The sequence below is a fragment of the Sinocyclocheilus rhinocerous genome, unplaced genomic scaffold, assembly GCF_001515625.1.
Source record: "Sinocyclocheilus rhinocerous isolate Xijiao unplaced genomic scaffold, SAMN03320098_v1.1 scaffold492, whole genome shotgun sequence".
In the NCBI taxonomy this organism is placed as follows: domain Eukaryota; kingdom Metazoa; phylum Chordata; class Actinopteri; order Cypriniformes; family Cyprinidae; genus Sinocyclocheilus; species Sinocyclocheilus rhinocerous.
Window position 1 is genome coordinate 712,129 of NW_015626069.1, and position 17,349 is coordinate 729,477.

The 17,349-nt window shown below is 37.9% G+C and overlaps 1 protein-coding gene across 6 annotated transcripts in view; it reads right to left on the reverse strand.

Annotated features, from left to right (window-relative positions):
- Positions 1-6,927: 6,927 nt before the first annotated feature.
- Positions 6,928-17,349, reverse strand: part of elmo1 (engulfment and cell motility 1 (ced-12 homolog, C. elegans)) — a 93,814-nt gene continuing 83,392 nt past the window's right edge. For all 6 annotated transcript variants that reach the window (XM_016515050.1, XM_016515028.1, XM_016515034.1 and 3 more), the window contains 6 exons: positions 17,171-17,334; positions 16,103-16,215; positions 8,949-9,056; positions 8,758-8,840; positions 7,411-7,488; positions 6,928-7,298 (listed from right to left, as the gene is read on the reverse strand). In XM_016515050.1, the coding sequence (XP_016370536.1) occupies positions 7,098-7,298; positions 7,411-7,488; positions 8,758-8,840; positions 8,949-9,056; positions 16,103-16,215; positions 17,171-17,334 (747 nt within the window). In that variant the 3' untranslated portion in view covers positions 6,928-7,097. The remainder of the gene's footprint in view (positions 7,299-7,410; positions 7,489-8,757; positions 8,841-8,948; positions 9,057-16,102; positions 16,216-17,170; positions 17,335-17,349) is intronic.

Here is a 17,349-nt window from a genome sequence, read left to right on the forward strand (position 1 = left end):
TTTTTTTTTTTTTTTTTTTGGCTGAGATTGTGTGTGATATGATCGATTTAGGTTTGTATTACACATTTTGGGCTTTTTTACTTTTCTTTGCCTTAAGAGCAAATGCATACTTACAATATTTTGATGTCAAGTAAAGGGAAGTATCAAGAACTTGACTTGATAAGAGTTGAATTCAGTATAACTGAACAAATAATTTAAAGATAATTATGAAGTTTAACAAGTGAGGTTTTTGCTAAATTTGCTTAGCTGCTGTAGGCAATATAATGTAAAGAAATTAAATGTGTGTGTATATATATATATATATACATTAAATATGTAATTAACTTTTTAATAAATGACAATTCTTCTTTGAATTATGATGCCGGTTTCATTTATCCAGTGCCTATGATACATTGCACAAACACATGACACAATATAACTGGAAATAATGTATATCTAAAAGTAAATACCAATAGATAGTTTATAATTAATTAGCCTTTTTTTATTATTATGTTTATGTTTATCTAGTGTTGTTGCTGTTTCTTTAGCATCCTCATAAAGTGATTCTTACCATAATCTGTAGGTGGCAGTGTATTCCTACTATCCAAGAGCCTAATAGCGTGTTGAAAAGTCTTCCATGGATACTTCTCAATCTGTATTCAAAGACCTCAGTGTTCTTCTCTTTGTAGAAGAGAAGAATCTTCTATTTCATCAGCCATAACGGCCTCCGGCTTACTCTGTGGATAACTGACATCTGCAGACCCCCAGGATCTGAGTTCTTCTAAATTGATTTTTCAATTTTTTCATAGTCTTCACTTCCCCTGAGCACATGCCCTGGAGCTACAGCTGTCTCTGCACCTTTGAATATTTAGAATATTTCCAGCACATTCTCAGATTTGTCCTCATGCGTGCTGGATTTCCTTCTCACACATCGTTGAGCTGAATTCAGAGTTGCCGCAAGACACACCACGGCCTACACATATACAGCCTGATGCAGCAGTTTCTGCTGAGTTAAATATAGCCAGCCTTTATTCTGGCCCCTGCTGTTAGTATTGTATGGGCTTGCGCCAAAACAGAAAGAAAATAAGTGACATCATGGGACTAGAATAAAATAAGTCACAGTACTGGCACCGTAAGAGAGCTGTGAACTAAAATGAGAGAATGTGTCAGCAGGACGCATCCCTTCAGTTTGAAGATCCAGCCTATATTATACTCAGGATAGTATCAGTGTATAAATCTATATTAATAAGTTGTGATTTTAATTCTTGTTCCAAGTACAGCATTAACATAAAGGATAAACAATTCAGATGCCTTGTGGACTATCCAAAAAATTAGGAAAGCTAACTATTCCTCCTCAGCAGACCACCTGTTTTTCCTCACAGTTAATCTTGATCTTTCCTTAAAATGCTTGTTGAAGCAAACTGCCAAAATTTGCCTTTTGTGTCAGGAGGGTTGTGGGCCTATTTCTCTGCCCTCAGCAGTTACCTGACCTCTGAATTTTAACACAGGCTTCGAAACAAATGTACTGTCTGAAGGGAGATAGTGTGCAAAACATGATTTTGAAGAATATTCACTTAAAGAAATAGATGTCTTAGGTTTATAAAATAAGGGAAACAATCTTATTTACATGCTATTAAACGACTGGTTCACCAATTAATGTAAATTCTGTCATCATTCATTCACCCTCATATTGTTCTTATAAGGAATGCAAAAGAAGATATTTTTAAACAATGTTTTTTTTTTTGGATGAGAGTGGATGGTTATTGAAGACGTTAATCCTCAAAATTAGTGTGCTATATTAGCTTTCACAAGTAATACATTAGCTTAATGTAAGCTATTAACTTTTTTGATAGTGAACTGAACTCCAGAAACGGATTGAACTAATTAATTCCTCAGGTAATGGTTTCGGATCAACTGACTCAGTGAAAAGACACCACTCTAATGAATCGTTCGCTCGCTGTTGAAAAGACACGACTTCGCTGACAAATCGCACTACTTCTCTCACGATGGCGAGCATTATCATCGATAAATAACGACTTAAATTTCGATCTGTTCCTCGCAGAAACCTATCATATGATTTCAGAAGACTTGTAATACGAGTCATGTGGACAACTTGCTTGATTCTTTCTGAGGCTTCAGTCACCACTTGTTGCAATAGTATGTAAATGACATTTTGGAAAGACATCTTTATCCATCAAAAACAGAAAGTCAGATGGGCTTTGAAACAATGCCAATACATAACGGTGAGTAAATAATGGAATTTTCATTTTTGGAAGCTCTATTCTTAACACTTTTTTTTTTTTTAGAAAGTCATTGAGCCATTCATTTAGACGCAATTGTAAAAGTCACAGTGAACTGAATCAGCCCTTATTCACTTAAATCCGTCCCTCCCGAACCTATAACAAAAGTGTCCCTCGCAGATCAAAATGACCCGAAGGCCAAAAATGACACTAATTTCTTTTTTTTGGCCCAGAAAGCTTATATTGGTCCATTTTATACATTATTTTTTTTTCTAATTTTTTATGTAGGTTTTTTATTATTTTTTGGTGATTTTTATTTTATTCACATATGGATATTTTTATAAAAATCAGCATATTTTTATACATTTTTTCACCAAAAAAAAACAAAGAAAGACAATTTCTGCATATTTATACTTTAAACATGATGATCCATCAGGACCTAGGTCACTGAGTGTCTCTAATGCCATCTGGTGGGGAAAAATGACATAAAATTGCACAAACAAGTGAATTTTTTAACTACACCAACTTGAGGCTTCATTAAGCTTTCAGATATATATCAAAACATTTTAAAAATATATATATTTGTAAAAAAAAAAAAAAAGGAAATTGATACTGATTTTTAATCCAAACACATGCATATTCATACAGTTTCATAAATATGTAATATATATAAAAGATACATTTAAAAATATAAATATGATATAACATTGATATTGGTCTCATTGGTCTCTACCCCATCACTCAAATTTAACTGTTAAGTCAAAAAACTAAAAAAAACAAAATGACCAGCAGAAACATCATACATGCTATAATGTGTTTCAATGGGAGTGTGTGGTGCCATGTGTGTGTGCCTGTATGTGTGGGTATGTGAGTTTTTTTGTGCATTGGGGACATTCTGCAGTCTCAGCCCTTTGTTTGGGTATGCATCTTTTCTGGATTGTGTCAGATTTTGTATAGTCAAAAAAATCAAAATAAATTTTTATTTTTTATTTTTCCGGACATTCCATTCATTCCTATGGCCGGGTCAAAATGACCCATGAGGGACACTTTTGTTATTTTTTTTATTACACCCACATAGAATCCTCGAATCGACTCAAATTTTTTGTGTGTGCTCTATGCTTCAAGTGTGACAAAATAAAATAACAAAATCTGCAGTTTTTTCGTAAATTCCATGCTTTTCCAGTGGCGGGACCCGTGAGGGACACTTTTGATATTTTTTATTTAACCCACTTAAACTGCTCAAATTCACTCTAATTTTTTTTTTTTTTCGTGTATTCCCGGTTCAAGTGTGACAAAAGTAACAAAGTCTCATACCATAATGATAACGCTCGATTTTTAAAAAATCTTTAAAAATGAGTTTCGGGTCAAAATGACGGACAGAGGGACAGATGAGGGTTTTAAACTGCAGTCGTTCCTTGTTCTGTCTATAAGCCACACAATTTTGTAGAGAAGTCACATAAAAATTCTATCTACACTCTTAAAAATAAAGGTGCTTCACGATGCCATAGAAGAACCTTTTTGTCTAAATGGTTCCATAAAGAACATTTAACATCTGAAGAACCTTTCTGTTTCACAAAAGGTTCTTTGTGGTGAAAAAAGGTTCTTCAGATTACAAAAAGGTAAGAAAGAGATGGTTCTTTAAAGAACCTTTGACTGAATGGTTCTTTGTGGAACCAAAAATGGTTCTTCTATGGCATCGCTGTGAAGAACCTTTTGAAGCACCTTTATTTTTAAGAGTGTACTGTATAGTACGTGCACTGAGATGTTTGCCTCCCATTGCCATTGACATTCATTTTTTTATTGTAAAATAGTGTATCAAGTTGAATACACATGCAGGCATTTTAAGATGTTTAGGTTAAGTTTTAATTCCCAGCTGGCATAACATCTAAAATGTAAAATCAGCCATCCATAATATTCTGTTCTATTTTTTATTTTATTTTTTAAAATTCTGTCTACAAGATGAGCATTCCAGAGATTTCTCTTAAGTGTTGCAGAACCTGCTGCATGACAGACTTTTCAATAAAGTGGCCAAATAAGGGCCTGTGACCAAATTCAGTTGTCTTCTTGCTCAGGTGTTCTTCTGAGCCTTCCACTAGTCCCTTTGTCCTGGTTAAATCCATGCTGCAGTAGTGCACACATTCATGGAACAGCCTTCATCTCTCAGCAGAGAGCAGCACAATTAAGAGTCATTTCATTGTTGCCATTTTTTATAACCAAAATTGAACCGACGATATGAAAGTGCGAATAAGCACATTGTATTTTAAATGGAACACATTGTGAAGTAGCATTAACTTGATGCTATGACTTAAATGCTACTTTGTAAATCGTAGTATACATTTCTATCAAAAACTGAACTTTTGAACAATAGCATCTTTCTTTAGTAAATGAAACAAACATGTACTTTCAGCACTTTCAGGAAATGTAGGATTCAAAATAAATGTGTGATAATGCAAAGATCGTCTTGCTGTTTGAAGGATGCGCGTAGTACAAAAGTTTTATGCGCTCTAGCTTTAACAAGAGATGCCATAGTTTAAAATGCAATTGCTAAGGGCTAAGACTGTGAATTGCTAAGATTCAAAAGACTGTGATCAGATTCAAGAATGGAACTTTTCTAGATGTTCAAATACAAACTGAATTGCATGTAAACATACCCGTAGGTGAACTGTTCGTTGAAATCAGGTGTTTCAGAAAGCAGTGATGGCAGTGAGGAGGAGGAAGGCACTATAAATGCTAGAGTTACAAAGACCAGCAGACTGCAGATTATTGCCATCCTGGCCCTGTTATTACTACACCGAGCTGTAAAGAACACTCTGGGACACCCCGAGTCAGCTCAGAGTCAATCATTTAATGCAGAAAGCTGTGATGGCCAGTGTTTTTGTTTGTGGGTAGCAATCCGCTTTCTTAATTGTGTAATAGGAGAAGAAATAGGGTATACACATCTTCTGGATATCACTACTCAATGAAGGTGGTTCCCACAAACTCATACAGAATATTTTACGGAAGAATATACAATACAAGGAAATACATAGTATATAAAAATGAAGAGTGTCCAGTCCTGTTCTTTGAGGGCAACCTTCCATTTACATTTACATTAATTCATTTAGCAGACGCTTTTATCCAAAGCAACTTACAATTGAGGAATTCAACAAGCGATTCATCACAGGAAGTGCTCGTAATTATAAAGTTTCAGACATTGTACAGATTAGTACAAGTACTAGAGAGGGGGGATAAAAAAAAAAAAAAAAGCAACGTTTTTTTTTGTTTGTTTGTTTTTTTCAGTCAAATGTTGACGAAAGAGCTTCCAGCAGAGTTTAGCTCCAAACATACTTAAACCAGCTAATCAAGGTCTTCAGGATAAGTAGAAACTTCCAGGCAGGTGTTGTGGAGCAGGACTGGACACCAAAAGATTATTAGGTAATGTAAAGACGACATGATAAAGAAATGCTGAAACTAAAAACTGAATTGGAATCAATCTTTAATGCAAACAGCAGGATGTTGCATTCTTAAACCTATAACAAACATGAGGGGTAAAAAAAAATCATAATACCCACAATCTTAAATTAAATTAATCATGAAAGTTCACATGAAATTTGACGGCCCTGAAAATAAAATTCCTTAATAAACACTCAAAATGTATAATACTGACTACTTGGCAGCAATCACGAATATCACGAAAGTTTATACCAGCTTACAAAAACAGAAGCTCAATATTGCTCTGGAATGTTACAGCAGTCTGCCATGAGTCTAGTTGATGTCAAGTGAAGGAAAGAGCTATATCTACACGCCTGCGTTACAGTCAGACAATGATAATGTGTGCACAAAGCAGGTATGGTTTAAGACAAAAGAGGCAACCTCTTGCATGAAGCTGCCTATTTAATTTAACAGTCTACAAGTATAAGAGGCATGAATGGGATACTTGGAGAAATTATTAAGAACAAACTTGGACTTTGCTAGCAATATAGCTGCCGCTTGTTGGAGTGAGAAACATCCTACAGTGAGTGCTACATGCCACAATCCCCTAGACATTTTGCACACTCTACAGGGAGCATCCCACTCCGAACAGCCAGAAATTATGATGGGACAAAAACTCTTGACGCACAACCATTTTTAAACCAGAGCAGGTGGGCTGTTTAAGGAATGTAACCGTTCGAAGAGATGTCTGGAAATGACTGCGACAGGACTAGAGTGGTTTAGGACCTGAGGACCAGTTTGTGGTGGTTCTTCAACCAGACCAGATGGTTCATAGGCCGTGCAAGCCAAGTCCATTAAGTTCAGCAAATCCATTGTGATGAGGTGCACTAGAGAGCCAAGTTTTAGCATGAAAGGAATTTCCGTTTTTTCTTTTCTTTAACTTTTTGTAAAAGTCCTTCTTCCAGTATGCATTTAGGAAAAATCAGTCAGTCCAGTGAAAGGGAATTAGTTGCAGTCATAAACAAAGTCATAATTGCTTGGCTCTTTGGGGATTGGGGGAGGAACTTCAGGGATTTGGATGTTCTCCAGGTCCAGGAGGCGGAGCTTCATCTCCATGTTGAGAAGAGTGTCCATGTCTGAGCGAGTGAACTCACTGGTCATCTCCTTCCCCAGCAGTGCATTCAGCCCATCTGTCCACACGCAGTACTGAAAATTGGCCAGAAAACATGACATTAAACCACAGCATGCACAAAGTCCGAATCACACCAAAGAGGGACAGTCGCTACCACTTTCATAGGCCGTGCAAGCCAAGTCCATTAAGTTCAGCAAATCCATTGTGATGAGGTGCACTAGAGAGCCAAGTTTTAGCATGAAAGGAATTTCCGTTTTTTCTTTTCTTTAACTTTTTGTAAAAGTCCTTCTTCCAGTATGCATTTAGGAAAAATCAGTCAGTCCAGTGAAAGGGAATTAGTTGCAGTCATAAACAAAGTCATAATTGCTTGGCTCTTTGGGGATTGGGGGAGGAACTTCAGGGATTTGGATGTTCTCCAGGTCCAGGAGGCGGAGCTTCATCTCCATGTTGAGAAGAGTGTCCATGTCTGAGCGAGTGAACTCACTGGTCATCTCCTTCCCCAGCAGTGCATTCAGCCCATCTGTCCACACGCAGTACTGAAAATTGGTCAGAAAACATGACATTAAACCACAGCATGCACAAAGTCCAAATCACACCAAAGAGGGACAGTCGCTACCACTTTGTAGCTAGCGGATGGCGTTTGCTCACCTCATGCTTGTCAGGGGCAATGAAGTTTAGATACTCATCAGATTCATAGAGGACAGAGAAAGCCAGCTCCAGCACCTCCTAAAGAAGGAAAGAGAATTGACATCGTCTGTCAAATGCTAATGGGGCTGCTGTGTTTGTGTGCCTCCTATTGCGTGACGTTTTGCAGATCTTCTGCGAACATATTACAACAGCAGATGGTCCAATTTGGTGTGTGTGTCCGTGTATGTATACAGGCCTCTCCTGCCGGGCACCAAGACACAGCAGTAGGATGATCAGCACCGGAAGTGCATCAAAGCTTGAAGTAACAAAATACTTCAATCTCATTGACTCAACATGGAAAATACATGACGTTTTTGGGGTAGCTGTCAGAAAGGTATCTAGTGCATTTGGCAATTGCAAATCCCTGTCAAAACTATGGAGATGCAAGTTACCAATTCAAGTAAGAGGAGGTTCAACTGGCCAACAAACTAATCCTCTCTGTGGCACATTTGAAATGTCTATACCCAGATCTTATCAACACTTTTCAGACCACCTGACCTCTCTTGAGACCTGTCTAGGATGGTAAATAAGATGATAACAAAAGCACAGAAAAGGATGTACTTTTATGGCAAACGCTGAGGCATTACTGGTGCTTCTCAGCCTTCACAGAATCAGCCCTCACATCAATTCTAATTGTCTTATTTGGGTCAACTAACCTAAAAAAAAAACAGGATGAAATTGGATCATCTGAATGGCTAAAAGGATCATTGGATGAGAGCTACATCATCACATCCAAAATGAGAGCAGACAAACATTTCTGACCCCTCACATTCTGCCCACAGCATCTTCCTGCTATTCCATGCAGAGATGAGATTACAGACAATCGAGACAATAGAAACAGAACAATCTCTTCTTCATCAGTTGATGAAGGAAGTGATTTTCCAAGTCAAATTCCTATTAAGATAAATCTTGCTTAAAGAAAGGACAAAAACTAAAAAATTTTTAGAGTCAGTGTCATCAGGACTAGGGGGATCCAACAACCTTTTGGCTGTGCCAGAAAGTTCCAGTTTTACTTGATATGCTGTCTTCAAGTTTAATCAATTTTGTCAACAGGGAGTCATTTTTTTTTTTTTTTTTTTTTACAGTTGTGGCATAAATTTGACATTGCCTGCTTTGTTCTGTGGGAAGAAGAATGGGTGACTTTGAAACTGAAGTGAGCTGATGATCATTACTCACAGAGCTACAAGGCATAACTAATGCATCCTTTGTCACCAAGCCACACACCGGTGCATCAAAGGAGAATTTGATCTTTTGATATTCAAGAGCATTTTTTGCTCTCTGTCATCAAGCACACACAAAAGGACGCACCTTGTTCTGCTTCAGAGCTCCCTTTTCCTTCATATGTGGACAGTCTTTACCAGTGACAACAGCTTTGATATCAGCCACAGGAACTGCCACAGGGAACAAAGAAAAATTAATAAGACAGGGTGTGGCCATCTTAAGCCCATCTTTATAAAGTGAAGCCACTATACCGTGGTCAGTATTCAGGCTGTACTCACGTTTGTCCTGTAGGGAATCATGGGGTACCTCTCCCTGAGGGCTCTCCTCCAGATCCCCATAGTGGAGAACTTTATGATTGGGCGACAGTCGACAGTACCAGAACTTGTCTGTAAAGAAGCATGACAGTGGGTCAGTCTTCCACAATGTAATGCTAACATGTTATCTTTCAATCTAGTACAATACTTAATTTTCTTTGGCTTTTACTTGTGTATTGGGCAAAGCCATGACTGGCAAATTGTCTCCCAATCTCCTCCTGACACTTCCTGTGCCCCAACGAAAGCAGACACAAGTGATCACTGCCAAGACTGCTCACATATAGACTAGAAGGCCATGGCTGGCACTCGACCCTAGTGCCTGAATCCAACTCCTAATTACTGAGAATAGCAGTTTGGCAGAATAAAGAACATTGTGGGATGAAAGAGTGTCCTGCAGGGTGGCACTTCAGGCATATACACACCCAAAGAGATAAGGAGTGTGCAGTAAACAGCTTGATCACTGCACAATTTCTGTACCTTCAGCTCAATAGGCTGTTTAGCCACCACTACGAATGTGTGATGAACAACCAGCAGATACTGCAGCCAACAGCCATCTGTGAGCCCATTCTGAGATGTCAGAACAGATATGTGCAGAATGGTTTAATATGCATGCAGTGCCACGTGCATGATGAAAAAGGGGCTTCCTTTGTAGATGGCTTTGCTGACTTTCTATTCTAATTGATGACATACACAAGTCAAGAGACAGAAGGAACAATGTGGATGAGGAAATAAGTCATTTTTATTTAAGAGAAGCCTGATGAGTACTAGTGCCCCGGTGCCCTTCCCTCAGCTATCATGCATGCACCTAAACCTGAATCTAGGACGAAGAACTTAAAATCTCAAAAACCTTAAGATGAACACTGTATGGAAGCAGGGTCATGAGCAAGGGAAAAAACAATTTAACTAAATCTCTCAGAGTTTAGCTCCAGTCTCAGTGATTAAAGTTCCGTCGCTACGACGGATTTCCGTCAGTTCATAAAGACAGTCACTTGCTTCATTCCTGAATGATTCAGCCGTTCGAACGAATCAATTGAATGAATGATTCAGTGATAAAATCAGTGACTTGCCACCACCTGCTGGCGGAATTAGTTTCATTTCTAGCGTATAATTTCAGTTATTTAAATCATATTTCTGTATTAAAAATTGTATATTTAAAACATTAATCTCCACATGAATTTAATTGCACTCATGCCACCTCTGAGCCTCATTAAATGTCTGAAAATGTACCTACAAGCCACTTTTGTGTTCTTCTGTGCCACCTCTGTATTACAAATTATTTTATTAATACTAATTTCATATGATTGGTAACTTATGTCTTATTCTACTTCTTATTATATTGCAGGGATTAAAGCAAAAAAAAAAAAATCTTGACTGAAAATTTTTATTCAACCAAACCCCATTCCTCAGCCATACCTGTCACACACCCAGTTTAAGAGCAGTTTTTTTAAAATTTCTATCTAAAACAATATGTAGAATAAGACAAATAAATTACCAATCATATGAAATTAGTATTAATTTGTACTACAGAGGTGGCACAGAAGAACACAAAAGTGGCTTGTAGGTACATTTTCAGACGTTTAATGATGCTCAGAGGTGGCATGAGTGCAATTAAATTTATAAATTCATGAGAGGAGTTTAATGTTTTAAATATAAAATTTTGAATACAGAAATATGATTAAAATAACTGAAATTATGCGCTAAAAATTTAACTAAATCCACCAGCAGGTGGCGGCAAGTCACTGATTTTATCACTGCATCATTCATTCAATTGATTCATTCGAATGGCTGAATCATTCAGGAATGAAGCAAGTGACTGTCTTTATGAACTGATGGAAATCCGTCGTAGCGACAGAACTTTAATCCCTGCAGTCTGCTCCAAACCTAAACCTGTAATTCTGAATTCTGAAGACCTTGATTAGCTAGTTCAGATGTTTTTAACCAGGGTTGGAGCTAGATTCTTAAGGTAGGTGGCCTTCCAGAAGCAGGATCGTTCGCTGTCTAAAAAAAGAGAACAAAAATCTAAAATGTTTTAGAGAATTAACTGCGAAGGAGGATTCAATTTTAACATTATTCAGAAAACTCCGCCTCAGGCAACCTCTGCAATACTTAAGATTGACGCTAGGAACTGGACTGCTCATTTTGTACACCATGAGGAGAGAGCTCTGCTATGGGGGGACAATAGGGAATACAAATGTCAATGTAGCACCTGTCAGTCAAAAGCCACAGGTGCACTTCATTCTGTCGTCTAAGAGCAATCCTTAAAAGCTTGCTGAAAAGGTTAGTTGTGCGCGGACAAAAGCAATCTTCTAACATTGGGTTATCTTGGGATTAAAGATACCTGAATTGTGGTGGCTTCATGTGGTTGGTGCTTCCTGTGGGGAACCTCATTGTAAAGATTGTATTAGAGAGCAGAACATATCTGAATGTCATGGAGTAAGCTATTGAAATGTAATTCAGACTTGACTGACAAGTAATGACTTTATCACAAAGGTTACTATAACAGTTGATGAAAAACAGAACCTCTATCTCTGCTATGAAAATCCTGATATACAATATACTGCAGGATACCACAAACATGTGGACATGGGCAAAGGTACATATTCAATGCTATTTCATATGGGACATACACATTGACAAGAATGAGTCACTGAACTCTTGGTTACTTCTAGGCATTCCTTGTTACTGGAGATATAGGTTAAGATATAGGTTCTATATTTGATTGATTGTTGAATGAGGTTCCCCACAGGAAGCACCAACCGCACAAAGCCACCATAATTATCCAATCCTACATTCTAGACAACTTGGAATTTGGAATTTCTCCCTCCTACTCGATAATAACCACCGTTATAATGCTCAAGGTCAAGCGCCATTCCATTTGAAAAACCAAATGGAATTCTGAGATTCCTGGAATGCAGCATAACTGGAATACTTTGAGTTTGGAAGCACAAAATTTTAACAACCAAACATTCCCAACCCTAATTTTATCTAATTGCAACTTTGTGTACAAGAGTACAAGAGTGTCTGTACTCTTGGAAGTCACAGCATCATTTTGTTGCACAAAGCTGAACTCTGCTTAACCTTTTCACACTGAGGCAACATGAGCCACAGAATCCACTGGCAAATTTATCACATGTATAATGCACATGTGTTATGTCAGTCAAATTATGAGAGGGGGCCACCAACCTTTGGCAGATAATAGAATAGTTGATTGTGAGCAAAAATGTTTAGAAAATAAAGGCAATTAAACAGGCAAAGTGTGAAAAATCTCAAATGAATAAAAATAGAGAGAGAAAGCAAGAATGAGAGATTTAGTGAGAAAGTGGGGACCCTAAGAGAGAGAGAAAGGAAGAAAGAGAGAGGCAGGCAGACAGAGCAAGAGACAGACAAGGTGTCTAGTCTCAGAATCATCTAATCCTGTAGAAGTGTGAAGAGTGTTAAATTATCCAGGCTAACCGATAAAGCTTCTCTCTGAGCTCAGCAGACAGCCCTCCTCTTCAGCCAGCCTGTGTAAAAAGCGATATTACATTGGACGATCTTTCAACTCTCCAATCTGCGGCGTAAGCTTTATCATTCCCACCACTCAACACTTGTTTGAAATTGGCTCCATACTTCCGCTCTCTCAGCAACGGACAAGGCTTGCTAAATCATGCTGTCGGTTTAATAATAGCACTCATAAAAATATACACAGGACGTATACATTTCAGAGTGTGTTGAAGTAAGATTAAAGCTATCGTGTGAGACATTTTAATATTACTTTACTATACTATGAGATTACTGAAATGCAATTGAAAAAAAAATTGTGACCAATAAAGATCTTGGTAAATTCCTATAATTCCAAAGTTCTGTCTGTGAATGAGAATGAGTAGAGGTCACCAATAAAAGCCACAACTGAATAACCCCATTCGGTTCACAAACTTAAAGGTCCCATATTGTCAAAACTATGTGGTGCTATGTAACTACCATATAAGTTTCAAAACAGTCAGTCCACAGTAAAATTCACACAGCCTGCTTAAAGTAGCTGTGATTTTTCACGAACCGTTGTGACTTCCGTAAAAACTTGACGTCAGAGCTACACAGTCACCGCCTTCAGTCACCACCCCGAGCACCGCCCACAGTCCCACTCTCCTTTTGCCAAAACCCCAGACAATATTGCGGAAACATGTCGAAAAGGTTAACTTTAAACATGAAACCAGATCGGCTGACCTGTAACTTTACACTCTCACTCAAAGGATGGACAATCTGACAGGATTGTTACTATGAGGTGGATCACATCTAACGTGTATAGTAAAGACAAACTCACCGTGTCTATCTAGTCATGATGAAGATGTATATACATTTCAATTTCAGCAGGCAACTATTTTTACAGCTACATTATTGTTCCAGCCACAATTAATCACAACAATGTATATACAATTACAAATGATTATATATAAATAGTCAGTTTGTTGTTTTACACACATGCACACAGACATAATTTCATACACGACATAGTAGTGACTCTGAGATGCAAGAAACATATGGCAAGAAATCTGTAGACGCACCCATAACAACAAAAGACAATATTTTATCGAACCTTTTCTGATAAAAAGTGTGCGCTGCAAACGCCAGCATTTTTGACGATCGTTTCTGTCCAGTCTGTTCATTTTATCGCGTTTACCCACAGCTGTCGTCGTTTTTTTGTCTGGCAGTGGCAGCAGATATGCGATCAAATTTCTAATTTGAGGCTGTATTACATCGATTCTGGCACCCAACATCACAACAAGATGATATTTTAAGCTCCTTAGGTCGCAGAATCTGCGCTGGTTTGAATGGGCCGCCTCCAGTTTCCCCTTTGTTTTGCTGCCTCCAGCTAGAGCTGTGACATCGGCTGACCCTAGTTACCTGTGGTTGGCCTGGCCATGCGTCACTCAGAAAACAACAGGCCAATCAGAAGAGAGGCTCATGAATATTAATTAGACAGACCAAAATCGACCTTTTCTCAGCAGAGCTCCTGAGAAAGGAGCTGTAAAAATATATTGAGATGGTTTTTGGTACTTATACCGCAAATATATATTCTTAAGGACATCAAAACCTAATATAAAACTCCAGAAAGGTGTAAAATATGGGACCTTTAAGATGAGCACAAGAAAGCTATGCTAGGCTCCAGTAAACTAAATACTCACACAGAGCTGATGTGTTTAAAACAGTTCAGCTGAAAGTGCATTCATTTTGAAGAGGAAAACACTTTTACTGTGTATTAACCAGACACAATTCAAGAAACAAGCAAATTTTAAGAAGAAACTGAAGGTGAAAATGCTGTTACATCACAGAAACATGTTCAGAACAATGAGGACAAATTCATATTGTTTGCATGCTAAGAACACACCTCGTATTTTCATTCATTTCTATGCTGGTTCACCAAACAGCATCCTTTTTAGGGTTCTCCCTAGGGAACCTTGAGGGATTTGTCATGCAATATTCTATGTTACTCTACTACCACAATGAATCTCTCTCAGTCTTGACAAAGTTTAATGCTATACATAGGGGTCGAAATTAACTTTTTTACTTGGTAGAACTGGTACTCCCAACTTCAAGAAGTTAGGAGCACCCACTAAATATTAAAGAGCATCACAACTGCCAATTGAGCGGAAGGGCTGACAACATCCTGATGATTAAAAGCTTAAACAATTGAACCTGATCCTGAATTCTTTGCCACACACTTGGCCCGGCATTTCTTGTTAGCGATGCATCGATCTTTCATTCCGATTGCTAATGTTTTAGAAGTGAGTAAGCTTATTCTGATAGCCGATTTTTTAAATATTTTATTTTATTTTTTAAAGCGAGAGACAATAAAAATGAAAATGAACAAGACGTTTATTTGGTCTATTACAGTCTGTATCTGTAGCCATTTAAAATTAGAGACAACCACAGCATTTTAATCATGATCCAAACAAAGATGCTGCATACATGAGCAGTTTCAGATGAAAATTAGAATGTATTATTTCAAAATCTGAATCAAAAACAGGTCTGACTTTAACTTTGTGAAATTGTGCTACATAAAACATCTGCACGAAACAAAAACAGCAGACAGTCTGAATGAAAATGCAAATTCACTCTCTGACAGCAGGTGGCGTTTACTGAACAGCAGCAATAGAGCGCTTCCTTGGTTACCGCTGTAAACAAAGCAGCCACTGCTTTGTTCTTTATATAGCAATATACAGAGGCAAGATGAGAAGAAAATGTCATTTACACTTTTCCCAGTCAAGACAGTCAGTTACCCTCAGAAATACACTAAATACATTAAACCCCCACTACCAATTCAATATTTAGGATTTTCTTTCTATTTTTCGCGCATATTAATCAGTGAGCTCCTGCCTGCAACAGTATTTTCTTTCCTTTGCGTCCGTCTTCAGCGTCTCTGGCCTCTCTTAACGGCCGATTACAGACTTTGTAATATTTCCACACAAATTACATTTTGGAAAATGATTTCAATGCAGTTTGTGCAAGTCCAGAACAGAGATCGGCTGAAATAAAACAAAAACCGGTCGGTTCCGAGTTAGCTCCCTGTCACGTGACAACGGAGTTTAGCGAAAGGGAGTGATTGACGGCTATTATAACCAATCTAAAATACGCATTAAAGTTAAGAATGTAAAGATGAAGCTTAATTGGTTATGTAACGTTGGAATAGAATGGTGGAGCGGTCACTGTATCGGCTCACAGCAGGCACATACTGTGTAGTAATTCGCGAACGATTAGCAGAGAAATGAAGACAGGTCGCACCACAACAATTATGTGCACTCGCACAAATGCTCCCAAATATATTTTGGGGTCGCACAGATTAGGAGCATATGCGACCAAAACGGTCACAATTTCGAGCCCTGATACAGGTGCAGAATTGTATCTCAATGTATTTTCTGTGTGGCCGGGGCTAGTGACATGCAGAAACAGAAATCAAGCAATAGACAAAATGTAGTGTTGTTCATAGCTGCTGGTTAGGACAGAAACTTGGATTAACAAGAAAGAGGCAGCTTTGAATCTTTCGTTCCAAAAACTACTTGGAATCTTTATGGAATAAAAATGGTTTAAAAAAGAACAAAAATAACTTCCTCACCCTCATGTTCAGTGTGTGTGTTTCTTACCCTGTCTCCTTCGGCTGCTGATCTTCCTGAAGCAGGTGCCCTCACACAAACGATTGAGGCGTTGCTGTTTGATCAACTCCATGATCTCTGGCTGGATTTTCTCCCTAAGCTCCCTGGAGAAACAGCAGAGGATCACACAAATGCCGTTTAAAGTGCACCAGTTTACTGGCAGTTAACACAAAGAAAGACTCAAAAACATCATTTATAAAGTCACATACAGACTTGGTCTTTAGACATTTTTTTGTACTACAAGTCAGGAAGAGCCAGACAAACGTCCTTTTATCTTGTGGTTTTGCTAATGATACTGCCAAATTTACTGCGCTGCTTTAAATCTAAAACAGAATTATGCTATATTAATTAGCATTTAAAGGCCTCTCTAATGTCATTTAGCTATTAAGTAATTCATGAGAAAACAATATTTTGTTCACATTCTGTGAAAACAAATTGGCTTATCTGGTTTTTATTTTTGTTTATATAGATTTTTTACATTTAATTTTGTCATAGATTAAAAAAACTGATCTTTGTGAGTTCAACATTATTTTAAAAAATACCTGTGAATACTGTAAAAAAAAAAAAAAACTAATGGAAAAATCATTGGTCAAAAAGTGTGACCAAGCTGACAAATTGATATTCCTGTTATAGTGAATAGACTGAACAATGTTACATATTTCACATAGATAGAACATGTTATCATGAATGATATTTCCAACATTTCAGTTCACACATGGTTGTTTAACAAGCTCTGGAAGTAACAACACGGACATTTCCATTTGACTGTTACATATGGATGTTACAGAATGTTCTTTGAGATCGTACATTCCAGCTCAAATGACTACTGTAATGCAGTGGGTAATATATTTAATGGAGACTCCTCTTAGTTTAATGAGTTATGAACTAGTGTCATCTTCACTGCCGTTATTGCCATTGCAATTTCAGTGGAAATTGCATTTAAAGGCTTGTTTTCAATCATGAGTGGGACACAGGTGCAGTACACATGGACCAAAACTGGGTGAGTCTGATTGTGGGAAATGAGTGCTTCAAATAATTGAAGAGTTTCCAGTGACTCACAGGATGGGCCGGGATTGGAAATCCTCCTGGTTCATTCTCTCGGATTGGCGCAATTTGAGGATCTCAGTGTAGCTCAGATTTTGCAGACGACTTTTAAACTGATCCAGAGAGTTAGGCTTGATCGTGAGAGCACGAGTGATCTGTTCCTTCACCACCTGCATCACCTATAGTACATAAAC